Source organism: Lagopus leucura, unplaced genomic scaffold (assembly GCF_019238085.1).
Source record: "Lagopus leucura isolate 7727_CA_CO unplaced genomic scaffold, USGS_WTPT01 Super-Scaffold_100018, whole genome shotgun sequence".
Lineage (NCBI taxonomy): Eukaryota > Metazoa > Chordata > Aves > Galliformes > Phasianidae > Lagopus > Lagopus leucura.
In genome coordinates, this window is record NW_024962272.1 from 5,295,374 (window position 1) to 5,322,724 (window position 27,351).

Sequence of the window (27,351 nt, forward strand, 5' to 3'; positions counted from 1 at the left end):
TCTTGCCTTATGTAAAAGCCAGACAGATTCTCTGTTTGTGGCTTAAGCTAATGTTTAGTAATTCACGTCTTGCAAGCAAGTACTTAAGCTGTGGAAATTCATGCTATTTAACCTGTGGTTCAATTTAAATTTTTTCCAGCTTCTGAACTGTTAAAAAGTAGTAAAATAAATAAATAAATCCAATTTGCTTTGCAAAGAACAGTTATTGTTTAACCGGTACATCCTGCAGTATTATGTGATTATGACTACTTTCATTGTGGACTGATGGAAAAATCCCACTTTTCAATGTACTCTGTCTTTGTAATTCTCTAGTTCTAGCTGGCATACTTCATCACAGGATAAGCATCTTTATCTGACATTGGATGTGTTATGGATAATCATAATTTTAGTGAGTAATTTGCAGTAACTTTCAAATGACATCTGTATTCTGCCTTGTGTACAGAAGTTCTCAGCTGTTCAAGGTATGCTCACTGACCTCTTGAGCTGCTAATGTACACTTGAGTAGACTGCACATTCCTTGGGTATGCTGAAGATTGATATATCCCAGACCTTGACAGCTGCAGTGTTTTTCTGTGCCAACTTCAGACTGTCTAAGCAGCCTTTTTTCAGAAGAAATTGTTTGGCTCCCAAGACCATTCAGGGAACTGCCTTACCAAATCCTTTAATTGTGCCAACAGTTTAAGAGACTATTTAAACGTCTTTCCATCTTAAAACTGTAATAATTTTTAACTAATATTCTATTATATTAAATGTAGTTGCTTGTAGATTTATTTGAAACAGTTTTAGTTATGAAAATGTTTGACAAGTAAATCACATTTAATAGTAACTTACCATTCATTGTATTTTCCTAATGTTTTATTGTGATAATGAGAAAAATTTCCACGTCTCCATATTAACATTTAGTGAAATGAATCTCATTGATTTTTGAATGTTGATGCTGTTTTATTTTAATGCTGATAATACATATTTGAAAGCATAGTTAAGTAATTTTTTCCATTACTGCTTTGGCAGAAAGATTCGCTTAGGAAGAAAGCTGCTCTGTTTTGTACAATTACGAAAATACAAATATGCAAGCATTTGTTCATATGGGCTAGAATATTTGATGATATAATTACTGAATAGCATTTGTAACTTTATTTTTGATGACAAGAATTGTTATTTAAACAACATTTATTAATTATTAATATGATAGTGTTCAACGTTTGTAGTAACTAGTATGATTTTCTTACCTGGAAAGTTTGTTGTTGTTGTTCAATTAGCCTTTTCTATTTAGCTATTTCTTTGAAGTTTATTTTGTGTATACTGCTTATATTCCATATGACTTTCCTCAATTTTTTTTTTGTTATTCTCTGTATGAGTTATGACGTTTTTTTCTCTCCTGCTTCATTTACTGCTTATGTCTATTCTTTCAGCACAGATAGAAATTTGGCAGATTGTAGTTATGCAGTGAATGTAACAATTTCACTGACATGAATAAAAATTGGAACTGATTTTCTCTTTCTTGAACAGGCCTTTAAGTAAACTGTGAGATGGTTGTAAGTGATTTGAGGTTAACCTGACCTGTTTGTTTAATTTAAAAATACTGTTCACACCTATATGTTGGTGTTCTTAGGAAGAAAACAACTTACTGTTCATTAGTATGAAACTTCCAATGTTGGATATTGTTGTATGGTCAGTTTTTGTGAGCCATGGCAAGGTTTATGTAGAATCTAATTTGCCAGAGACGTGGTACATGCTGTAAACTCAACAAGAAATCACAGGTAGACTGAAGAATTCCTTTTCCCCAGCCTGTACATGACTACTTTGTACATATCCGGGTCTTGTTAAGCATCTTCATCAATGGTCTTCTAATGGTGCAAAGGAGGAGTACTGGCACACCAAAAGGCTGCTGCTGTTGCGCAAGACCTGGGTAGATTAGAGAGCTGGGCGGAGAGGAGCCTTATGAGGTTCAGCAACCTCTCTCTCTCTTTCTGGCAATGAGCATATTGGGAAAGTATTTATTAGTTAATATTCAAAACTCCACTGAGTATGACCCTGAAAAATTGGGCATTATCACAGGATCACAAAATTGCAAGGGTTGGAAGGGACTTCTGGACTTAAGTCCAAACGCCTGCTAAAGCACATTGCCTACAGTAGATCACACAAGTCTTGGAACTGGTCTTCTGAGCATGTGTTTTTAATACGACTGTGACTTTGAGAAGCTTCTTTCCACTTAAATTGTCACAGAATGTGGCTGTGGCAAAGTGGAGATCAGCTTCTTCTCCCAGGTCAAAATGTCAGGGCAATAGGTAAGAAGGACAGGTGTAGTGTAACACCTGGGATGGCATCACCTCACACCTCAGTACAGGGTAGAGGCTTCTGGAAAGGAGCTCTGTGGAGAAGGTGTCCTGGTGGACGAGAGCTTGGCCATGAGCCAGAGATGTGCCCTTGTGGCCAAGAAAAAGGCTGGCGGTATCTGGGGGGCATCAAAAAGAACATGGCCAGCAGGACAAGGAAGGTTACCCCCCTCTCCACTCTGCCTCGGTGAGGCCACTTGTGGAGTACTGTGTCCAGTTCCGGGCTCTCCAGTTCAGAAAAAACAGACATAGAGGTGTTCTAGAGAGAATGCAATGAAGGTCTGCAAAGTTGATTAGGAGCCTGGAGTATCCCCTGCACAAGGAAAGGCTGAGAGACGTGGGACTGTTCAGACTTGAGAAGAGAAGGCTGAGAAGGGATCTCATCACAGTTCATAAGTATCTCAAATTCTAGAGCCAAAAGGATGGTGCCAGGCTCTTTTCAGTGGGGTACAGTGCCAGGACAAGGGACAGTGATCACAAACTGGACCACAGGAAGTTCCATACAAACATGAGGAAGAACTTCTTTACTGTGAGGGTGATAGAGCACTGGTACAGGCTGGTCCAGAGAGGTTGTGGAGTCTCCTCCTCTAGAGGCACTCCAAATCCATCTGGATAATGTCTTGCTTAACTTACTGTGGGAACCTGAACCTGCTTTTGTCGGGCGGCTTGGACTTGATGGCATCCCGAGAGGTTCCTTCAAAGTCCTACGAGTCTGTGATTCTTTGGTATTCATCAGCAGCGATTTAGTGCAAGTTTCCATAGTTTTTGCACTGTTCTTTGTGTGTGTGTGTGTGTGTGTGTGTGTAAAGCAGGAATCATGTATTTAGAAGAAGATGTCTGAAAGTTACATGTTGCTGTGTACTCTTGTGAGGCCCTATGCAAGCTTCCCAGTGTGGAGTCTGGCGGGTGAGGGGGCTTCCAGGACAGCTCAAAGAGCAGCCTCTTCTCCTTGTGATGAATCTCATGATAGTGGATAATGCTTCTTGCAGTCATGCAGAAGCCTGAGAGCCTCATTTGCTCTAATAGATAAGTGAACAGAAAACACAACAGCTACTTCTTCTACACTGTTGTACAGAGGAAAGGAAAGGCAAGATCTAAGGAAGCCTGATGATAAGTAAATTCAGTATCTTATAAAAGCAGACAAAATTAGATTGAAGAAAGCCTGTAAGCTCACAAATCAACATCGGTAATTTTGCTTGTTTTTAAGTTTGAAAGTTTTTAAGTACTGTCTGTACTTTTTTAAGCATGCTGCAATGACTTCTTGTCCCTTAGCCTAATTTGCAAGTGATTTTAAGTAGTTCAGTACAAAATTACACTGAATCATGTATGGAAGGTATGAAAATGTTCAAGTACTTTTATCAGTTCAGCTCTGCTCTTTATGTTGCTGATTAACTGAGATTTGAATTAATAGTATTTTGAAATTGTAGTTGCGCTAGATTATTAGATGTTCATTCCTATACTGTGGTTCAAATAGTTCTTTATACTTGAACGGATGCTACTTCAGAGTATAAGAACTGCTGACATAATTAGTGTCCTCCTAAATAATGTAAAACAAATCACATTTCTATTGCTTTTAATTAGTGAGTTTTTATATGGGTTTGTGTTCTTTCTTTGATGGACTTTAGAAAGAAATGAACGGTGTTCTTAAGCATTCGGAACACACAGAATGCATGTTCTGTTTAGATCCTAATGCTTTGTGGATGCCTGCAGGGGTTTTTCCAAGCCTGAAAAATATTGTTATTTTTCATTTAGCTTCAGCCTGTGAAAAAGGAATAGTTTGGAAATCACTATCTGCACACACTGAGGTTTTTCTGATGACGTGGTAAGGTATTGCAGGATCTGCTCTTGCCAGATTTTTTGATTAAACAGGAAAGAGGTGTACAGTTTAGTCTTCAGAGCTGATACACTGAAATCCGAGGTCATGTAAGTATCATGAAGTGACATCAGTCAGTGAGTGAGAGGCTGTATTGCTTGGTTTTGAAAAGGGGTGAGAAAAAATCTGTGGTCTCGTTTGATTAACACAATTGATTACAGTACTGTTTGAGGCCTAGTTTTTTCTCATCTTCTGCCTTAACACATCATTATCCTGTTCGTTATCTGCTGGCTTGCACGCCACACTGTCAGTGAGCAGTCGTTATACTGCTAACCCACACTGATTAGAAAACAATGATCTCCCTTTCAGGACTTTTGTGTGTGTGTGTGTGTGTCTGTAATAGTGTGGAATAGCTAGAGGCCTATTTCTTCCTCTTACCTTTTTTTAAATACCAGAACGGAAGTCCTCTTGTCAGGACTTTCAGCACTGCACTACAGCAGTTCTATATATTCAACAGAGATAGTTACATTAAATTTCTCTGATTTTGTGGAAGACCAACTGTTACTACTGTTTTTTCTTTATGCTGTAGTCCAGTTTGCATATGAGCTGGTGACAGCCTCAAATTGTTCGATTCACACTTGTGACCAGAGTGTTTCTTTTATTTAATTACTGACATAGCTAGCTCAGTCTGATTTGTTGGTGGTGTGTGTTCTTAAAATAATTGGATAATTTTTTTTTTGTTTCCATCAATACTTTACTAGTGCAGGAAATTTCCATAAAGTTTTCTTTTCTATGCGGTTGACAAAGTTGATGGCATTTAAGGATTTAAACATCTATAAACTAGAAGTGACTGTATTTGAAAGAAGAGGATATTTCTAAGAAAAACAAAACAGCCCCCTCCCCCTCCACTTTTCAGTTTTTTTTTTTTTGCACAAGTTCATTGTTCACATTCTTCATGGAATTTTAAAATTCAAATGTGTGCATTTCTAAATTTTAAAGGAGGACACTCAGAACTTTAAAAAAAGGTTTTCAGGGTTGCCTCATAAAGTATTTACAATCATTTATTCTAGTTCTTATGTAATCATTATTAATTTTTTAATTATAATTTTATTTGTCTAGTATGATATTACTGTTGATTTAATAACTTAGACTCAATACACTGATAAATCCTGATTGAAATTATCTTGGCTTTAGAGATGTCTTTTGATTTCATCTTGTAGGTATTTGTCTTGTTTTGAAGGAAGAGAAACGTTATGTTGGACCAGCTGTCATGTGCTGGATCTAATATTGCTTGTAAAGTTTAAGTCTGCTTCCCAGAAGGAAAGGCTGATTGGGAACAAATGGAAAGAAAACATAGCAAAAGTATAAAGTGCAGTTTCTATTCCTGAGATTGACTCTAATTTAGTCATACAATGTGTGGTTTTCATTAACTCTTGTGAGGTCAAACCTGTAGTTCTGTTACACTGTTGTATGTCTTACATGACCATTGCTTTTAGCTGTTTCTAGTCATGGACAGAGTAATCTGAGAAAAGGAACAATCTGTTCATGTCCATAAAAAGTGAGAAAATGATTGAAGAGGAAATTAAGTGAGAAAACTATAATGAAGCCAAATGGTGGAGGTAAAGAGAGGAAGTCAAGTCTTCTGTTTTAGATGTTAATAAAGTTTAAGATTTTTTTTTTTTTTTTTTCAGAGAAAAGCTGTGTTATTTATCTATTCTAGATTATTTCAGTGAGTTTCTTGCTAACAAATTAAATCTTTATTTTAGCATGCTCTTAGGTTCTGGAAGCTAGGTAGAAAAGGAAAGCAGGGAAATTGCAATAGCCATCGGAGTGGTGATTTTCCTTTCATGTCATAGATTTTTTTTATGCACATTCCACTTTTTTTTAAGATTAAAAGCTAATAAAAGTAGCCTAAATTGCATCCTTGTGATTTTTTTAATCTGGCTGGCAGTTTGACAGTTTTGATTTATTAATTTTTAATTTGTTGATAGCCTGTGTTCAGTAGACTTGATATTAGTCCAGTGCATGGTTTATGTACATATGCTTTGCTTGCTCTATTCTCCTTGACTTCAACATTGCTGGTTTTTGTCTTATATTTATAGAGTTAACAAAACATGATTTTAATTTTTGACTGCGTCAATATTGGCACTTCCAGTAATACTATTGTATTGTAATAAAAATACAATACGAAATAACCATGCAAAATAACATGTTATGTGTAGTGAAAAATAGAAATCTGGAAAAGATATTAGCTTACCTTTGATTCTCACAAACTTTCTTCATTGCATTTTTTTAAAAGCACTTTTTTCTCTCTTTTATATAAGAATCTTTTCTGAAGCTTTTATGTGATGCAAGTTAGAACATTTGTTAGGCTTATGCTGTCTGCTTTGAAACAAATCTAGGAGCTGTGCATAACAGAATTTAATGTTGAATTATGTATTCTATGTGTATTGTAAACTGAACATATATCGATAGATGTATACTACTAGACATTCTTGAAGTTTATATACCAGAAGGCAATTTTGATTGAATAATATTATTTTTTGCTGCTATATGTCACATTGCACACTCTTTTATAGTTGATCAAAAAAAATCTACATTGTTAAAACTGTTTATTTAAGAACTGCTTAGTATGTTTTTAGTCTCAAGATATGGTAATTCTTACTATAATAGAGAGTTTTTTTAATAGTTGTCTTCTCTATGTTCTCAAGTTGTCTTTTTGGTTACAAGAGATATAGTCCATACTAATTCTATTTATGTCTTTTTTCTTCTTTTTAAGGCTGATAAAGAATTTGTGTGGTCTCTTTGGAAACGTCTCCAAGTGTCAAATCCAGACCTTACGCAAGCTATCAGTTTAGCTGTGGAAAGGTGAGTTTAAACATCTAACATTTTTTAAAAACAAACAAAACTGCTGATACTACATTCATGTTTTTAATTGAGAAAAAAAGCGTGATTTAAAAAATGTTACATATGCTATACCTATGTGCATATCTATTATTGAACTGTGTCAAATGTACTCAGAACATGTTGCTAGTTTCCTTTTTTGTGTTGGGACGTTTATCTGCAGAGAAGAAGCTCAGTTATTAGGATAGTGTTTACATACTACTTTCGCATTGCTTGTGTATTTTGATTTGGGAAGTTATTTAAGTGTATTTAAGATGATTTAGGAACAGATTTACTGTTTGTCATCATGTTAAAACACTTACTCTAACCTATTTGTTTTAGGATGAAATTTGATTATATGCGGTTGCGGTGGTAGTTTTACTGTTCTTTCTCCAGATATAAAAAGACAAAACATTTGTTTTACTTAACAAATTTTATAGATAGATGAAAAATATGGAAAATTTTAGCTCATTGAAATAAAGCTTAATAAGCTATAAGAAGGTTTTCAGGCTTAGTAACATTTTTGTTTTGTATTCCATCTAAAAAAAAATAGGATATTAGGAAAAGTAAAGCACAGAGATACTGGCATGTATTTAAACAATGTTGAATGTAGTGAATTACTTGTGCCTCTGCATAGTTTATAAAATTCAAGGCTTCCTTCCTTAATTTTTCATCTTCATGTCCAGGAATATGTTTTGTTATTAACCTTTGCTTTAAATTATCACAAAAATTGATTCTGAGTGTATTATGCTCAATGTTTTTACTAGGGTGGAAAACATTTGTGGTAGCCTTTTTAACTTGTAGCTTAGCATACCACAAGATAACGAAAGTAGATCGCTGCAGTAATCTTTTCTATAATAGTCTATTTCATATGAGAGTAAAAAGTAATATACCCTGTATAGATACTTTGAGTTTTTTATGTAGAAGTTGGTGACTCGTACCAATCACCAACTTCTACATAAATTAAGGAAGCATGACAACATGTTCTTATTAAGGTTTTTGCTTATATCCTCTCTTCTTTCAGAAGAGTACTATCAATTCAGAACACATCACAGGAACTCAAAGCTATATAACTGTATTGTATAATTCTCCTCTCAAGAGTTATGCATTTAAGAAGGAAGAAATTAGTTCCCTAACACCTTTTTAGGTGATAGCTTTACCAAAGAGAATCTTGGAATAGGTCTGTATAGAACCTATTCAGTATACAAGAGTATCATTAATGTTGACTTAAACTTTGGATTTACTTTGATTTGACAGATGGAGCAATATCATGTTTGTTTGTTTTTTGTTGTTTTTTTTTTCCTGTTGATGTAGCTTCTCTTTCACCTCAGAATGGTTTAACTGCTTCATTGGAACACATTTTTAGTGAATCTGAAGATTCACTTTACTTGTGAATCTTCTGCACAACCAAATTACAGCCCCGCATATTCTGTTAACTTTTTCAGTTATAGCTTTCCATAATCTTTTCTGAAGATTTTCACACTCTTCTGTTTCATGAACTTCATACTCTTCTTTCAGGAAAAATTTGTCTTCTTCCATGCCTTACAGTATAATGTATAGTTGTATCATGACAGTTTTATCTCAATTCAGAAATGTTAATGAAATATCTGGGTAATTTATAATCAGCACAGTGTTTGGTCAGGAAATTTTAGCTTTCTGACTTTGTTAATTTAGCCAAGATAAGTGGTTTTAAAGGGGAGAGAGTTGGGATTATTAAGTAATGGTTATAAGCAAAATGATTTCTAAAGCAGATCACTCAGCTCAAAGCCTTTTCTGTGTACCACTTAGTTTTGTAAGTTAAGATGTTAAGTATAACATCAGGCTTTGGCCTCAGTGATACTTCTGGATCCCTTCCAACTCAAGATGTGCATGTGTTTCTGTGATTATATCTGATAAAAACAGAAACGACAACAAAAACAAAAACCAGCTCAACTCTTCTTTAACTCATCTGTATTAGGAACAAAACCGATCCTTTTGTTAATGCTTTCCAACTTGATTTCCATCTATTATTGACTTAAGTGATTTTTGAAGTAGATAAAAACAGAATGAAATGGATTTAGAACTTTTGCTGTCTCTGCTTGGGATTATAACGTGAATATTGCAAATGTTTGTGTAACTTCATTTTTCAGTGTGTTCTGTCTATTGAAAATTCAATCACCAACAAGCTTTCAGTGCCAGCTTCTTAGCTGATCTTCTGAGATCAGAAACACAGAATGGTAGCTGGTATGCAGTGGGGAGCACGTCTGGCTGCCTTACTCAGTTGTGATGATTTACCTGTTGGCGTTGATTTTTCCTTCTCAGTCTGCAGAACCGTGGAGGGGTTCTGCAGAGACACCTCAGGCTTTGAGGCAGGCCTTTCCTTCTTAGTCTTTGTTGTGGCAGTTTGCCATTTCTCATCACTTTTTCTTTGCCTCTGACTGGATGTGCTGGTGGGGGAGTTTGGGGCTGTTTGGCCCTGGGCTGTGGATTTAATGCGGGTTGTGTGTGAATCCAGCTGTCTCTCCTCACTGCTGCCCTCCCTGCAGCTCAGTTATCTCTTGCAGGAGATCCTCCGCCTTGGCACATCTTATGCAGGTGAGTTTGCCATTCTCCTCTACTCCAGGAGCAAGGGCCAGGCACTTCCCACAGACCACCATCTGCACAGATGCTTCTTCCTTTAGTAGCTCTTTATGGATGGAGGCATTGGTCATGACCTGGGTAGATGGTGTATATCACCCTGCTACAGCTGCAGCCTTAGCTTGATGTTGAGTGCTTCTGCTTCAAGACTCTTGTGGAATGAGTGCCCCTCACTTCTGCAGCTGGTAGAACCTGAGTGCCCTGCTGTGTGAGCCACTGCCACATGTGATGCTCATGCTCTGTTTACCTGCCTTGTGCTTGGTTGGTAGCAACTCATCCCTGAGTTTCTTTGAGGGATGTGGGTATGGTCTCAATTGGCCCTGGCAATGCCCACACTACATCAGCCTCTCTCACAAGAGCTTCCCTTTTTGTAGGATTGCTCCCCTTTCTAGGTGTTTCCCAGACAAGGGAAACCCTTGCAGCCTCCCTGTACCTTGAGATTTGTTGCTCTGGTTCAGGCCAGGATTGTTCTGAAGCAGCTGGTCTTGATGACTGAGCCTGCTACCTACTGGAAATAATCATACTCTAAGAAAGTGTAGTCTTTCTGTTTCTAAGATCACATGTAATTAATCTGTCAGTTTTGTTGCATGGATTTCATTCTTCAAGTTAGTGAAATCAGCAGCCAGACTTCCTTCAGGAGACTACACTAACAAGAGTAAGAACATGTAACAGTGAAAGGACAAAGTGTTAACTTAAAACCTTGTACGCCACAGGTGTGTAATGAAGAAAGAAAAAAATAATGTATGTAGACTGTTCCAAAAGTAATGCCTTCTCTTTTATTATGTTGACCCATGACACCAGAGGTAGATGTTGGTGGTTTGGCAGTAGAGGCTGAGCCTTCCCACCGATACTGTTACCTCTTGTTGCTGTGTGACAGATGGCCGCAGAGGGGCAGTCTAAAACAATGTCTGACGTGGAAGTGCATGCGAAGCAAAGTTGTGGAATTCCTCCATGCAGGAAAAATGGCACTCAGTGGCATTCATCGATGCTTGCTGAGCATTTATGGAGCCCAGTGGATGTGAGGTGGAAGGTGATAATTTTCTGCAATGGTGACAGAGGTAGTGGGTCACCTCTGCTGGTGCAGATTGTTATCAGTGTAGCTTGCAAGCTCTTGTTCAGTGGTCATGAAGATGCATAGTTTGTGGTGACTATGTTGACAAATTGTGTTTTGTAGCTGCGAATTTGTTCTGTCGAATAGCATTGTTGTGCTCCTTCTATTTGTTGTAGTTTCCATGCAAATAAACAGGAGGCTTTACTTTTGGGGCAGCCTACATGTTGGCAATACTAGCTGCATAGTCAAGTGAATTTTATTAGTGACATTAATTTATATTTGTAACATTAAACTATTCCTTATATTATCCTTTTCTGAAATAAACAAAAAAGTTTAGAAGGCATAATTTGGGGGATATAGGAGGGAATTAACAGTAGCTTTCCATTATTTGTGTGCTATCTTGAAGTGATTTCATGATCCTAAAATAGAAGTTAACCTACCCTAAAACAGTAAAAATGTAACTGGTGCCTTTTTATTTATGTGCTGTTGATTCTTACAATACACCAATGATGTTCTGCTTTTCAGCAGTCTTTGCAGTTCTTGCTGGGTAACTGTAACTATATTCCCATTTTAATATTCAGATATAAACAAAAAATTATCTTTACTGTGCAAATGAGAAATGCCTTTGGGATATGTAAAAGCCTCCAGGTATTCTCGAACAAGCCATTGTAAAAGTACATCTCATGTTAGTATACTTTCCAGCTACTTTAAATACTATTGATCTCGGTATTATGTAAAGAGCATGCTATTTCTGGCTCATTGCCTTTTGAAATATTCACTTTTTTGATGATGAATTTTTTTAAAAAAGGTTGCTTAACAGTACCCTTTACAGGTAAGTACATATATAAACTCAGAATTGAAGATCAGATAAGAGTATCAAATGGTTTAAAACATTGTGGTAAACTTTCAGAGACCTCAGTAAGACTTTCATGTTACACGAAATCTTGATAGGTCAATTGATTCTGATTTTCCTCTGGGACATCTGACTGCCTTTCTCCTGAAAGGTGGAGTCAGACTGTGGCAGTGATACAAAACTTGGTAGATGTTGATGGAGATTGTATTACACTGGATGATATCATTGCTTTAGCTATGTTTTCCTACACCTATTCCTAGTGTGCTGTCTTGCAAGATTTCAGCGAAGAGTGGGAATGAATATAATGTTTGATGTCATTATGGCAGCCTAACATTATTATTCCAGTAATGGATAGAATTTCATTGTTCTTGCTGGGATATTACGTCTTTCTAAAGGTGAAGAAAACAGGGCTGAAGAGCAAGTGGTCAGAAATATCCATAGAAATTTTTTGGAAGGGCTATCAAAGGAACTTAGGCTACATTTTGCTGTCCTGTGGATAGCAAAATATTGAAGAAACATGAAAAATAAGGTTGGTATGGATTCCTCACTGGTTGAAGATGTGTGTATGTACTGGAAATAAGTACTTTTATGCAGAAGGGTGTTAATGCTTTGTATGTATGAGTAAACGTAGATTGCTGATATTAATTGAAAAATAATTTTAAAGGGATCTTTTGAAGGGATGGTAAACAACTTTTTTTCTTAAGCCTTTTATTTTTTTTTTTTTTACTCGTGCACATTAGTAGGCAACAGAATGACAGAACTAAAGAATAAAGAAGTTCTAACATGTTCTTGAAAGTTGTTACTGTTTTGTCATTGAGTTTAAAGTAAAGTGGACTCCCTAGTTATTATCACTCAATAAAGTGGATGGAATAATAGAGCATAAGGGTACAACCTTTTTGTCTAAGGTCAAATAATTGTGATTGTCTACAGTTGATGAAAGTTTAATATCCTATTTCATTAAAAATTCTCAGAACATTGAACATAAGTCAACATTCCATGGAGAAGAAAGTATTATGCAGCTTGCATGTGTGCATATCTGCATATCGGAGCACAAAATATTGACATGATAATTGCAGTCAAGCCTGATTGAACAGTGGCCTGTGGGAATTCAGCTGGTGTTGTACCAACTGGATGGCTGCTCAGGACACAGTTTGAAATGCAAGGTGCAAGTTAGCACTTTATTCAGCACAGGCAGGCATCATTTAAAAATCCTTGGGGGAAACCCTGGTGATGTGCAGATGTTAAAGCAGTCTGTTCTGAAGTGCTGATATTTTAAACACTGTAAGAGGGTTGTGTATTTTAGATGAAAAATGTTTGCAAAATTATTAGGGAAAAATGTCACTTTATTTTCTTTACTGCCCTAGTATTCTATGTGTATTCTTAAAATATGAAACATAAATCATCTAGTGAATTAACTTAGAGAAGCGAGAAATTACACGTCTTTAGTGATGCTTTTTCATTTTGATATGTATGATATAACATAAAACTGGTAACAAACACAGCTTCATAAATAATTTACTAAGGAAATAATTTCTTTTTACAGTTTGTTTATAATTAGACCTTACGTTATTTTTGTGAAGAAACTAGTGTACATGTAATGTGGCTTTGATTCAGAAAATATGTCCTGTCTTAGAGTACAGCAGATATATGCTATTGATTTTAGTTCAGTTTAGGGTTTTTTTTTTTTATTTTATGTGGTTTAAATGTTTTGAAAGCACAATTTGCAAGTATTACAAGTAAAAGGAAATAAAAGGAATTATGTGTCAATTAAAATATGAAGTGTAAGGATCTTCTAAGGTCTAGGTGAGATTAAATAGTACATTAAATAAAAATTATTTAGTTCTGTTTTCTTATCTCAGTTGGTGCACCAACACACTAATGTTTTTACTTGAAAGTTGTTTCTTCTAACCACTAATTCTAAAGCCAGAGGGCTGTGACTGTACACAGCAAATTACAGTATTGGTGCCATATTCACAGTAACATTGACAGTGTGTGATTTTGCCTTGCATGTGGGCCGTTCATTATCTATTTAATAATAATGTTGAATACATCCACTTTCACAAGTACGCTAATGGAAATGTAAAGACCAGGGGAAGTAATAATTGTCTTGAATGGCACATCAAACCAGTTCATCATAACTTTTAAAAATAGGAATATTTCCAGATTTTTTTTTTTATTTTTAGTTATAGATAAAATACGTACAGTGTTAAGGTAAAAAAAAATTGTTGTTCTTCTATCATGAATCTCAAGGTTTGCAGAGTTTAAGTTTTAAGTTTTTTAGGTTTGTAGGGCAGAATCTTTAGATTGTGAGCTTTTTTTTAAAATCCTACTATTTATAAAACCAAACAGAGATAATACATGAAACCTGAGAACAGCAACTCCAATTTTTTATTAGTTAGAATTATTTTCATTAAGTTGATGTAAAAATGGCATAATTATATATATATCTTTTTTTTTTTTTCCTAGACAAATAATTGATTGGCTGATTAAGATCTGTGTTAGCATCGAAGATGCCTCTCTTCCCAGAATACTTTCATTGAAGATTTTAGGAAGCGTGATGTCTTGTGAACTTCCCCAAACTTTTTAGTTTTGAAAACCTTGGCATTTTTTGTGCTCCTTATTCTGTTTTCACACCTCATTCATAACTGTTTCCTTAAAGAGTAATGTTTCATTTTTGACAAGTCATTAATAATGGTCCAAACCTCAAAAATGTTATCCTGTCCTGTTGTGTAATGTATCATGTAACACAGGAAAAAATCATAATAGGAAAAATGTTAAACAGTATTTCCTTGGTTTCTTCATTTTTGGGGAAAACTGAATCTAGATAGTTTATGTAGCTAAATACAGCTGTGTTAAACATTTAAAATAGGTAGTACTCATGGGAAAACTGATTGGAGCTTAAAACTTGTACAAATTGACAGCCTCTCTTCATTCCATTTTTCATCCTAGAGAAGTCTGGAAATATTCTTAGCTCACATCATTATTGCTCATCAGTGGTTCTAATTAGCTAAACAGGAGTTTGTCTCAGTCATTGATCATCATCAGCTTCTTGACAGTGCCTGATTTTTTTTTTTTTTTTTTTCCCCATATTGCAACGGACCTTTTTTAATATGTTGGAAATACATAACGGCTCAATTGATAAAGTCAGTTGATGATTTTTATGCATATTTCTAAAAAGTAGGAGGGTATAATTTCATTTCTTGTCTAATATGATTTTAATGCACAAAAACAAGTAGAAGTATGATATGCAAGTTTCAGTCATATTACCTTGAGGGTCTATGGGGAACTGTACTGTAATGAACACTGGAAATTATTCTGTGCCACCAGGAGGAGCTCCTGGAAAAGATCCATAGGAGATTTCGATTTAAGCTTTAGTGTTCTGAAGGCATCCATTGTGTTCTTATGTTCTTAAAATCATTATTACTTTTAGAGCTGTGTGTGATAACTAGTGCAGCTATTTTGTATTTTGTATGAGGCATTACATATCTCATTATCTTGAGAGCCCCACCCCATATAGCCAAAAAATGCCATAAATTTACATTAGTCTATTCCCACTTATGATGATGATGATGATGATGATGATGGATCTGTATTTACAAACACTGTTCCTTGATAGCTTTGTTCAAAGGGCTGTTTGACTGAGGATCAACTAGATATAGAAAGTACTGAGTTTAATTAGAAATATTCCTTGAAGAACTAGGTCATTTGTGTGTGTTCACAAACGTAGGCATATTTTTTCTTAGGTATTTTTTTATTATTATTCCTGTCTCTGTGGTTCAGTACTTTATTCCTATAAGCCTATTTGATACAGACTTGTCCTAAATTTACAGGACTCTATAAATTCTTCACTAGTGATAAAAACATCTGAATTAGCTATGTGTACCGTTTTTCAGATCTCAAGATAAGTTTGTTCTTTTGCTTTGTTCTTGTCACTTTTATTCACTTTCTTTCCCTTCTCTTGTTAAAAGGAAAACACACCTGTGGATTTCTTTTTGAGGCTTGCCTTCCAAAATCTGTCTTGACTCATCAGTGTTTTGGATCAATTAATCCATTAGAAAATGGGTTTAATACATTTTGAAGTGATGATTGTGTGGCTGAGATAAGAGGTTAATTAGTTAGCCAGTGTTTGTGTTTAATTTGGCTTAGTTTTATAAAAAACAACTTTCTGAGAGAGGGTAGTGGTTAGAGTAGTAGAGAAGGCAGTGGCAGATTGTAGATGGCAAATGACATGAGAGTAGTAAGAGCAATGGTTTAATTTAATTATGCAAAATAAAAACACCTGAAGTAAAATGGGGAAGGGAGTAAATCAGTGTTGGAACAGTGCATCTGATATTTTAGTCAGCAACTGAAGTCGAGATGCTTTTGAAGGCAAGAGGCAGTATTATTCAATGGTGTTGGGGGTTTATGGTTGTATTCTGTTTGCTGGCTATGTTGTTACTGTTCCAAGTACTTCATACTAGAGGCCCTCTTTTTTTTTGTTTCCTAAAGCTTTTAAAGTTTTAGATCAAGCAAAATGGGTTTTATATGTATTTCAATATTGTCTGATCTTAAGTTCTTAACTTCTGTAGTTGTAGTTAACAACTGAAGAAACTTGGAGTACCATTGTATCTACAATTTAGTTAGATTTAGATTAGATCAGTTAATCACTTCATCATAGTGTGGTGCCTTTAGAAGAGAGAACTTATCTCCCAAAATATTTGGTTTTTGTGTACTGCAGGCACTCCTTTGGAAAAAACCAAAACCAAAAACAAAACAGCTGCTAGCCATTAGGGATCACAGAGCAAAGAAGCTCAGTATGAGAAAGCAATGAGGATTTTAGGTTGTAGCAGACTTCTGGCTCATTAAAGTTGCACGATAGTTTATAGTAACTGTCATAAGCAACAGACCTGTTTCAGGAGCACACAAGCTCCAGATATTTGAGATTTTTCTTATTTACATCTAATTTTTAAAGCGATTTTGCAGGTTATGGTCTGTAAAGGATTATAAACTTTTCAGAAATTCCTTTTTTTAAAAACAAACAAACAAAAAAACCCCACCTCATTGAGAAGTTGAGTTCTTGAATTTTAGTGTTGTGGTTCAGCCTTGGTAGGTAGCTGAGTCCCACACAACCACTTGCTCACTCTCCTGCAGCAAGAGAAGAGAATCAGAAGAGTAAAGTGAGAAAATTCATGGGTTGAGAGAAAGGCAGTTTAATGGGTAAAACAAAAATTGTGGGCAAGCAGAGAACAATGAAGAAGTCATTGACTACTTCCCATTGGCAGGTAGATAGTCATTTACTGGGAATTAGGTCTACATCACTTGTGGTGCTTACTTTGGAAGACAAACACCATAACTCTGAATTTTCTTTCTGTCCCCCAGCTCTTACTCCTAGGCATGTCATTGTATGGTATGGGATATTCCTTGGGTCAGTTTGAATCATCTTTCCTGGCTGTGTCCCCTCCCTGATCCTTTTCCATCTCCAGCCTCCTTGGTGTGGCAGTGTGAGAAACAGAAGAGTCCTCGACTCTGTAAGCACTACGCTGGAACTGCTAAACAAACAAACAAAATAAAACATATCCAAAACAGTGCCATATGAGCTGCTAAGAAGAAAATGAACTCAATCTCACTCTAAATCAGCGCAAATAGTTAATTATTACTTAGAAATTTCATTTTTTCTCCTCCAGTGTCTTTTTCCCTAGTTTTTTCTTCAAAAGACATCACACTGTAACTTTAAGGAGAAATGAGCTAAACTTTCTAACAGGATGGATTTCTGTAACTGCATGCAACTTTGTACAGTTTTAGTAGGGTTCGAAGAGAAACTATGAAAAGCTATCAGTATCTGTGGAAGTAATGCTTTATTTCTATTCAAACTACAACTTACAAAGAGCAAAGTAATGTGATTTGCTGGTACAAATTCTCCACTACAAAAGAGTGTTTATCAACATAGTCACCACCATTGGCTATGTGTTTTTGCCAGAGGTGATCAAGAGCCTGCATGCCACTCTCTTAAAGGTCTGCACCACCGAAAGTGATCCACTGTTTCACAACTTCTGTGATGGTGTCGTTGCTAGGAAAATATTGTCTGTGCAGTCTATCTGTCATTGGCCTGAACATATGGAAGTCAGAAGGTGCCAAATCTGGACTATATGATTGATGTGGTAGAATAGTCCAGCCAAGACTGCCAGTGTAGCTCCATGGTCTTCAAACTGATGTGAGGTCTGGTGTTATCATGCTGCAAGAGAAAGGTTGTCTTCTTTTTTGGCCTGACTCTAAAAGTTTGAGCCCTCAGCTTAGTCAGTGTTGCTATGTGAGAGTTAAAGGTTTGTCCAGGTTCCAGGAAATCAGAAGAATCACCACTATCCAATTCCAGAAGACAGTGTACATTACTTTGCACACAGAGAGCTGCATCTTGAGCTTTTTCTTTCATGGGGAATTCAGATGTCACCACTCTGTGGACTCACATGTTGTTGCTGGTTTGTAGTGATGACACCATATCTCATGGTAATAATGCAATCCATGAAACTGTCACCTTCAGCTTTGTGTTAGTTCAGTAGGTCCTGATAAACTTGCGTATAGTGCTCTTTCTATTTCTGTTGAACATTTCTGGGACCTGCCTGATACAAACTTTGTGATATTCCAACACTGCTACTATTGTTTCCAATGCATTAAAGCTGACATTCAGCTCTGTACCCAGTTACCTGACAACACTGTATCTATTTGGGTCAATTAGCTGGTTGAGACTCTCCTGTGGTGTGCCATGGCTCTCCAGAACATGGCTGGTCTTTCACATTGCTGTTTCCACTACTGTAATGCAGTACCCACTGCCTCACTGTGCACACATCCATTTCCACAAATTCTCAGCAAGTGTCAGTGGATGCCAATGGTTATAATTTTTTTTTATCTGCATAGAGGAATTCAATTCTACACTTCTGCTTTCATACGCACTTCCAGGTCAGATACCATCTTTTTCAGACTGCCTCTCTGCTGTCCTCTGTCACAAAGCAACAATTATAATGGAATACTGGTGGAAAGGTTCAATCTATACTGCTGTACCACCCACATCTGCCTCAGAAGTTGTGGGACAACATAACAAAATAGAAGGCATTGCATTCAGAATAGCCCTTGTACTTCACTTTCTGCAGTGATGAGTCCTTGAGATCTCAGTCCCCAAAAACCTTGCAGTGAATTCTGTACCATTTTTACTTAATTCTTTTTTTACTCAAGATCAGTCTAGGTATTTTAAAAGCCATAGAAATTATGGATAATATGGTATGGATAATATCCAAACAGCTTAATGTCACTGTGTTGCCAAGGAAGGGAGAACATTTTGTTCAGTCTGTAGGCAAGTATATCTAGTGCATTTTAGGAGGAATGAGATAGCTAATTTTAGCTATTTTAAAATCTGTTCTAATACCTATTGCTTCAGTTTCTTTCTGAAGAAAGCTGTTTACAGATGTAATTTGCTGTCACTTGCCATATGCTCCCTGATTAATTCTGCAAGGCCTGTCAGCTTCAAATAATTCAATTTTCCGTGTTTTAAAATGACATTCATTATCAGGACATGAAAAATTCAAATGATCAACTGCAAATTGTGACTAATAAAGTGTCTTTTTTTTTTTTGTTTCTAGAGAAAAGCAGAAAGCTGAAGTCAAGGACAGAAAGATATTAGAAATTTTGCAAGTTAAAGACAGCGAAATAGAAACCCTAGAACAGGTTAGTAGTACATTTAGAGCAGTTAAGAAAACTTATAACTGACACAGAATTTGAGAAGTAAAAATAGTTATTGAGAATTAAAAATAGTTTGTTGTGTTTTAAGGTGAAAGCTGTGGTGATTCAGAAATGATGCATTTTGAAAGTCTTTAACTCTGAAGAGTTGTTCAAAAAGTTGATGTTTAAATTTAAAAACTTTTTGTGAGTTCTGAGACATTCTAGCAACTTTGTGTTTCATTTTGGTGTACCAGAATGACCTAAATTTGTGTTTTCAATTTTGACTAGGTTTAGATTTGGAACTTAATAGTGCTTTGGAAAGATTTACCATCTTGACAAATACAGTAATCAAAAGTAAAACATTTTTAGAGTAAGGAAGACTAAATAATTAGTATCCTAAAAGCAATACAACCAATTATTTTTATTTTTACTAACACATAATAGCATTTACTAGGTTCCTGGTTACCAGAAACTGTAGCACGATACTTCCAAATCCAAAATGTCATGCATAAACATCTATGTCGTGTATTCTTTATTGAACTGCTTATTCAAATTTGAATACTGTGCTTAAGTATAAAATTAAATGCAAAATATGTATTGAGCTAGGCTGTTGGCTAAACTGAGGAAACACGAGCTCATTTTCTAAAAATCAGAATAATTCTGAAAAGTAATCAAAGTTGTTGAATCTTCATAGGATTTGAAGTACAATATTTATGAAATTAAGCATTAACAAGCACTAAATAAAGGCAAGAGAACAACTTCTCTTTATTCATAACTCTCTAATGACTTTCTACTCAAAACTAAGGGAAGCAAAGTTTGCTTTTCAGTACAAACTAAATTAGTTATAGGAAAATAACATAATTATATCAAACGCTATATGAGAAAGGAAAAAGAGAACTAGGATTACTTCACATATACCGAGCCTGTTAACAGAAACACAAAGATTAAAGGTGTTCTTTCACATGGCTAAAGCTGCAGCACCCAGGGACAGAAGGCTGGTTAATAAATGTAGGTTTTCTTTGTAGAATCACTGACTGGGTGAGCTTGGTAGAAGGGGCTTCTGGAAGTACTATAGGCCACTCTACTGCTGAAGCAGGATTATTTCTAGCATCATTTGCCCAGGACCGTTCCCAGACTACGTTTGCATATCTGCAAGAAAGAAGACTCCACAACCTCTCTGTGCAATATGTGCCAGTGCTCGATTGCATGCACAGTGAAAAAGTGTTTTCTGCTATTCAAAGGGAACCTGCTGTGTTTCACTTTATGCCCATTAGTACTTCTGTTGCCAGGCACTGCTGAAAAGAGCTTGGCTCTGTTTTGTTTGCACTTTCTCTTCATGTGTTCATACACTTTGCTGATATTTCCCTGAGACTTCTCTTCACTAGGCAGTCACAGCAACAGAAATGTGATTTGTTTTACATTATATAGGAGGACACTAATTATGTCAGCAGTTCTTATACTCTGAAGTGGCATCCGTTCAAGTATAAAGAACTATTTGAACCACAGTATAGGAATGAACATCTAATAATCTAGCGCAACTACAATTTCAAAATAGTATTAATTCAAATCTCAGTTAATCAGCAACATAAAGAGCAGAGCTGAACTGATAAAAGTACTTGAACATTTTCATACCTTCCATACATGATTCAGTGTAATTTTGTACTGAACTACTTAAAATCACTTGCAAATTAGGCTAAGGGACAAGAAGTCATTGCAGCATGCTTAAAAAAGTACAGACAGTACTTAAAAACTTTCAAACTTAAAAACAAGCAAAATTACCGATGTTGATTTGTGAGCTTACAGGCTTTCTTCAATCTAATTTTGTCTGCTTTTATAAGATACTGAATTTACTTATCATCAGGCTTCCTTAGATCTTGCCTTTCCTTTCCTCTGTACAACAGTGTAGAAGAAGTAGCTGTTGTGTTTTCTGTTCACTTATCTATTAGAGCAAATGAGGCTCTCAGGCTTCTGCATGACTGCAAGAAGCATTATCCACTATCATGAGATTCATCACAAGGAGAAGAGGCTGCTCTTTGAGCTGTCCTGGAAGCTCCCTCACCCGCCGGACTCCAAACTGGGATGCTTGCATAGGGCCTCACAAGAGTACACAGCAACATGTAACTTTCAGACATCTTCTTCTAAATACATGATTCCTGCTTTACACACACACACAGACACACACACACAAAGAACAGTGCAAAAACTATGGAAACTTGCACTAACTCGCTGCTGATGAATACCAAAGAATCACAGACTCGTAGGACTTTGAAGGAACCTCTCGGGATGCCATCAAGTCCAAGCCGCCCGACAAAAGCAGGTTCAGGTTCCCACAGTAAGTTAAGCAAGACATTATCCAGATGGATTTGGAGTGCCTCTAGAGGAGGAGACTCCACAACCTCTCTGGACCAGCCTGTACCAGTGCTCTATCACCCTCACAGTAAAGAAGTTCTTCCTCATGTTTGTATGGAACTTCCTGTGGTCCAGTTTGTGATCACTGTCCCTCGTCCTGGCACTGTACCCCACTGAAAAGAGCCTGGCACCATCCTTTTGGCTCTAGAATTTGAGATACTTATGAACTGTGATGAGATCCCTTCTCAGCCTTCTCTTCTCAAGTCTGAACAGTCCCACGTCTCTCAGCCTTTCCTTGTGCAGGAGATACTCCAGGCTCCTAATCAACTTTGCAGACCTTCATTGCATTCTCTCTAGAACGCCTCTATGTCTGTTTTTTCTGAACTGGAGAGCCCGGAACTGGACACAGTACTCCACAAGTGGCCTCACCGAGGCAGAGTGGAGAGGGGGGTAACCTTCCTTGTCCTGCTGGCCATGTTCTTTTTGATGCCCCCCAGATACCGCCAGCCTTTTTCTTGGCCACAAGGGCACATCTCTGGCTCATGGCCAAGCTCTCTTCCACCAGGTCACCAAGGTCCTTCTCCACAGAGCTCCTTTCCAGAAGCCTCTACCCTGTACTGAGGTGTGAGGTGATGCCATTCCAGGTCTAGGACTCTAGACTTGCCCTTGTTGAACCTCATAAGGCTCCTCTCTGCCCTACTCTCTAATCTTTCTAGATCTCACTGAATGGTAGTACAGCCTTCTGATGTCAGCCACTCTTCCCAACTTTGCATCATCAGCGTACTTGGTAAGGGTGCAGTCTATCTTTCATCCAAGTCATTGATAAAGATGCTGAACAAGACCTGACCCAGTACTGACCCTGGGAAACACCAATAATTATATGCCTCCAATGAGACACTGCACCACTTACAACTCTCTGAGTTCTTCCAGTCTCCCCTTTTTCAATCCACCTTACTATCTGCTCATCTATCACATGCTTCCTTTGCATCATTGCAAGAATTTTGTGGATGACAGCGTCAAAAGCCTTGCTGAAGTCAAGGTAGACAATATCCACTGCTCTCCCTCATTTCCAATCTTGAAATCATAGTTTGCCACCAGTTTGGTTGATCTCCTTGCACTCCTTGCAGTGCAATTTTTCTGTCAGACCGTTTCTCCAACTTGTCAAGGTACTTCTGCATGGCAGCGGAGCCTTGATCCTTCAGTTCCTAGTTTTGCCATCAGCATCACAGTAAGGGTACACTCTGTCCTTTCATCCAGATCGTTAATGAATCATAAAATCATTTGAGTTGGAGGGGACCCTTAAGGATCATATAGTTCAACTCTCCTGCACTGAGTGGGGACATGTCCTGTTAGGTGAGGTTGCTCAGAGCTCTGTCCAGCAAGACCTTGAATGTCTTGAGAGGTTGCCACCTCTCTGGGCAACCTGTCCTAGTTCCTCACCACTTTTATTGTGAAAGATTGTTTCCTTATATTTAGTTTGCATCTCAGTTGGTGTCAACGGTTTATGGGCTGGTCTGGCCCAGTTCCGTGACCAGCAGGACGGAGGGATCTGCGGATCCACGCCTCTGGGAAAGGGGAAGCAGGGGACCCCAAAATACTTGAAAACAACAGCACTGATCTGAGGTGGAACAAATGATTTTACTAAATATAGTATTAGTAAAATACAATGAGAGAGAGAGAGAGAGAGAGAGAGAGAGAGAGAGAGAGTCTGTTTGAATTGTATAGACCTCACCACAATGCTGGGGTGAGAAGTGCAGTCCAGTTGAGCGACTGAAGTACAGACGGCGAAGTGCAGATGGCGAAGCGCAGGTGGCGAAGCGCAGATAGCGAAGTGCAGACAGCGAAGAGCAGGCGAAGAAGAAGGATCAGGTGACCTTGCTTGGAGTTATATCCCCTTGCTGACCGCAAAGTCTCCTGGGGAAATGTAGTTCTTCTCCGACGGACGAACATTCGGCAGATATCAAACCCCACCCCCAGTGCATTACATGATGTTATGGTGTGGAATACTGATGACCAAAAATCATAAAACCATGACAGTTGGCTTTCTGGGCACATTGCTGACTCACGTCCATCTTGCCATCCACCAGTAGCCCAAGTTGTTTTCTGTGGTGCTGTGCTCTATCTTTTCATCTCCAAGCTTGAGTTGATAGTGGAGGTTGCCATGACCATGGTGCAAGACCTTGAACTTAGGTTTGTTGAACCTCATGAGGTTCTTCTTGGCTCACTTCTGGAGCTTGCCTAGGTCCTTGTGGATAGCATCTGATCCCTTGGGCATGTTGACTGCACCCTACCGCTTGGTGTTATTCACAAACTTGCTGAGGGTGCACTTGATTGCACCATCAGTGTCGTTGATGAAGATATTAAAGAGCATTGATCCCAGTACTGAATCAGACACCACTTGTCTCTGATGTGCATCTTGATCTATTGACCACCACTATCTGGGTGTGATCTTGCAACCGGTTCCTTTTATCGAAAATTCCACCAACCAAATCCTTATCTTTCAGATTTGGAGAGAAGGATGTTACAGGGAACGGTGTGAAATTCCTTAAGTCCAGATGAATTTCCTCCAACTTCTGATTGCTTTTACTAAGGACTTACTTGTTTTAAAGGAGGTGTACATTGTTTAGGCAGTAGAATAAATTACAGTTTCAAGAACTTTCCTTCTTTTGATTTGTTTATACTAAAGCTTATGCACCTGCTATCTGACTAGAAACACTCAGTAAGTGTTGATAACCTTTTTATTTTGTATTGTTTTATTTTTCTATTATTAGGCTGTCATGGTTGTAGATATAATTCATAATGTTTCTAGTTCTTCTATGCACATCATATTTATTAAACAGCAGCACATGGCTATTTCTGCGTTTCTGCCATATCCTTGCCTGAAAGAAGATACCTGCTGAAGAAGCTTGTGGGGATGTGTGTGCTTTAATGTGCTTTTAAAGAGGACTTCCTGTGATTGCAGCGTTTGAACCTGTAGTGTATGACTCCATGAGATTGCTGTCTGAGTTTGCAGATCAGTTTTGCAAACTAAAATTGAAATTGGTCACAAATCTAAAATTGATTGTGTGCAATACAGCTACAGTCTGTAACTGGAGAGAGGCTGGATTAGTTACTAGACACAGTAACTAGTATCAAGGAAAAGATGCAGCCAGAGGAAGGAGAGCTTGGCAATACAATGGGAAGAATTAAGTGGTGTAGAGAATGGAAGCTACTATTTTGGTGATAGTGGCAGCTGAAACATGTCACAGTAAAATGATTTCATACAGTTTCCAATAGTGTATCATTGATGAGATTGTGAAATTTGATGTCAGATGCTAGTGCTGTACATAAAAGCTAAAAACAGTGGAGGTAGCGTTCTGACCTTGCCTCATCAAATTGCTGAGGTGCCACTGGACTGTTTTCTGAATTTATGGATTGTTCTTGGTGGTTTGGAGCCAGCTGGCTCAGATAGCAAAATAGTGAAAATCATTCTCATTTTGTCTTTCTGGGTTTGTTCTTTGTTCATCTAAGGGAAAATATATTATTTTTGTCATTGACTTGCAAATACATTGCTTATGGAAATGTCAATTTTGACAGTAATAACACTAGAAATTCTATTCTGTGAAGTACAGATAGCAACAATTGAAACTTACGTGTTGCAGTCTATCAATCTATATTACCTCTAGAAAGGTGAGATTGTCCAGTTATTTTCTATTGGTTTTATCTTCCTCCTCATGCATCCCATAGAAATTTCAGTTGCAACTTTAACATTTTTGAAAGAATATTATTTTACTAGGAATTTCAGTGGCCACTTGTCAGTTAATTGTACAAATCCATTCAGACTGTGGGGGAAAAAAAGACAAACAAATGGTGATTCTTGTAGATTTACATGTGTGTAAGCTGGTGTTTCTAATAGAAACAGCAACAAAACCCTAGAAGGGCAACATGGGATATCTGAGAGTTCTTGAACACTATGAGAGTTCTGTTGTACTCTGCTTAGAGTTTATCCTGACATGCCTAGAAGCCCAGTTAAAATGACTGTAAATAGTAGATACTGTTCCTCATGCAGTAAATATGGTAAATTTGGTATTTACTACTAAAAATTAATTTAAATTTTTTGTACTGAGATAATTCAACTGGTCGAAGATGTTCCTTTTTTTAGGAAATTACTGAAAATCTTCTAATGTAATTAATTTAGAAATGTAAGTAATATAGTTTTTGATTGCTATTTAACTTAATAAATCTGACTCCTTTGGTGGATGAATTGTGATTCCGCTATTATTACCGTCATTTTTATTTTCTGTGACTAATATCATTAAGTCATAGAATCAAAATCAGTTTGGCTGGAGAAGACCTCAAGTTCAATTATCAACTTGACCTACCAAGTTTCTTCACCAACTCATGTCCTTTAGCACCACAGAATGTAGTGTTGTGTCCTTGCCACATACGCAATTTCTGATTTTATAGTTTTTATAACTAGAGTCTTTATGTGAATATATCATTTTCCTAGAATTTGATTTGTTCTTCTTCCAAAGGCTTACTGCTGCAGATATTTTTTTCATTCTCCTTTTTGCTTTGAAAACGTTTCCTTCCTGATCTATCTAATGTATAATATTTGTGTATGTGCAAGAAAGATCACTGGGTGCTGTCATATATGGCTTTTTCTTTTTCCCTCTTCTTTGTTTCTCATTTAATGTAAGGTGAGATTTTGAAAGAATACATTAAAGTAACATAAACTGTTGCTTAAGAGGACAATATGGGAACTGAAATTCAGTTTTTGCTATTTATGAAACTGATAGATTAAATTATCTTCTTCTGTTTATCTTAGATGATGAAATTATAGATGAACAAAAGTAGCAATAAACATTTTTTTGTCTTTATAACAATTCTAATTAATTAGGTTTCAATTTTGATTCGATGGAACTAAAGCTAATCTTTTTGTCCTAGACCTTGTAATGTTTCAAAACCTTATCAACTGATTATACTCCAGAGTGGTTAAAACAGGACTAGCTTGCCTCATTATCTCTACTTGAAAATCTTCGGCTTGTTGTACAAATCTATACTAAAGCCTCCTTAAGGGGTCCAATTGGAAAAAGCATAATTCTCCCGTCAGGCACTAATTAATGCTAATAATTTTTTTCTTAAATTTTGTATTTTCAATTGATTATTTTTCTTTGCAATAATATGCTGCTATTAGATTAAGACAAACATATACTTTTATTATTACCATCTTAACATTTTATTTCCAGTTGCATGTAGCATTGCTTATTCTTGTGTAATGGAGGATATGGGAATAATTTCAGTAATAGAGGTTTGGCTAGTTGTGTCAGCAGTGATGAGATTATGTGGAGTTTGTAAACTCTGCAAGAAAGTTTCTCCAGTGAAGGAGACCTATAAATACTGCAATCAAATATGTATTTAGTTTATTTATATTTCCTTTAGTGAAACAATTTTTTTTACATTATAAGGTTAGTTTAATTTTGAGAAGATTAAGCTGAATTTTATTTTCCCTTGAAGGACATGGTAGATGAAGATTCTTTTCACGTTCATTTCATTCAGGATTTTTATTTGAAATACAGGGAGATTTCCTCAACTTCAAGACAGGATTAGTAGAAAGAAGCGTGATGTGCCTTTTGAATTTAGGTACTGCCAATATGAATCTGCTGACCACCCTTAAGAAGGGGCTTGTCAGAGGAGTTAATTATAGCAACAGCTTCTTCATTCCAGCACCTGATCTGGCAATGTTTATGTATGTGAGTGTAATGAAATACTGCTGTCATAAGAC

The 27,351-nt window shown here is 36.8% G+C and overlaps 1 protein-coding gene across 1 annotated transcript in view; it reads left to right on the forward strand.

Moving 5' to 3' along the window:
- CNTLN (centlein) overlaps nucleotides 1-27,351 on the forward strand; it is a 184,743-nt gene that overhangs the window by 10,511 nt on the left and 146,881 nt on the right. The window contains exons 3-4 of the mRNA XM_042877561.1: nucleotides 6,929-7,017; nucleotides 19,160-19,244. Coding sequence (XP_042733495.1) covers nucleotides 6,929-7,017; nucleotides 19,160-19,244 — 174 coding nt within the window. The remainder of the gene's footprint in view (nucleotides 1-6,928; nucleotides 7,018-19,159; nucleotides 19,245-27,351) is intronic.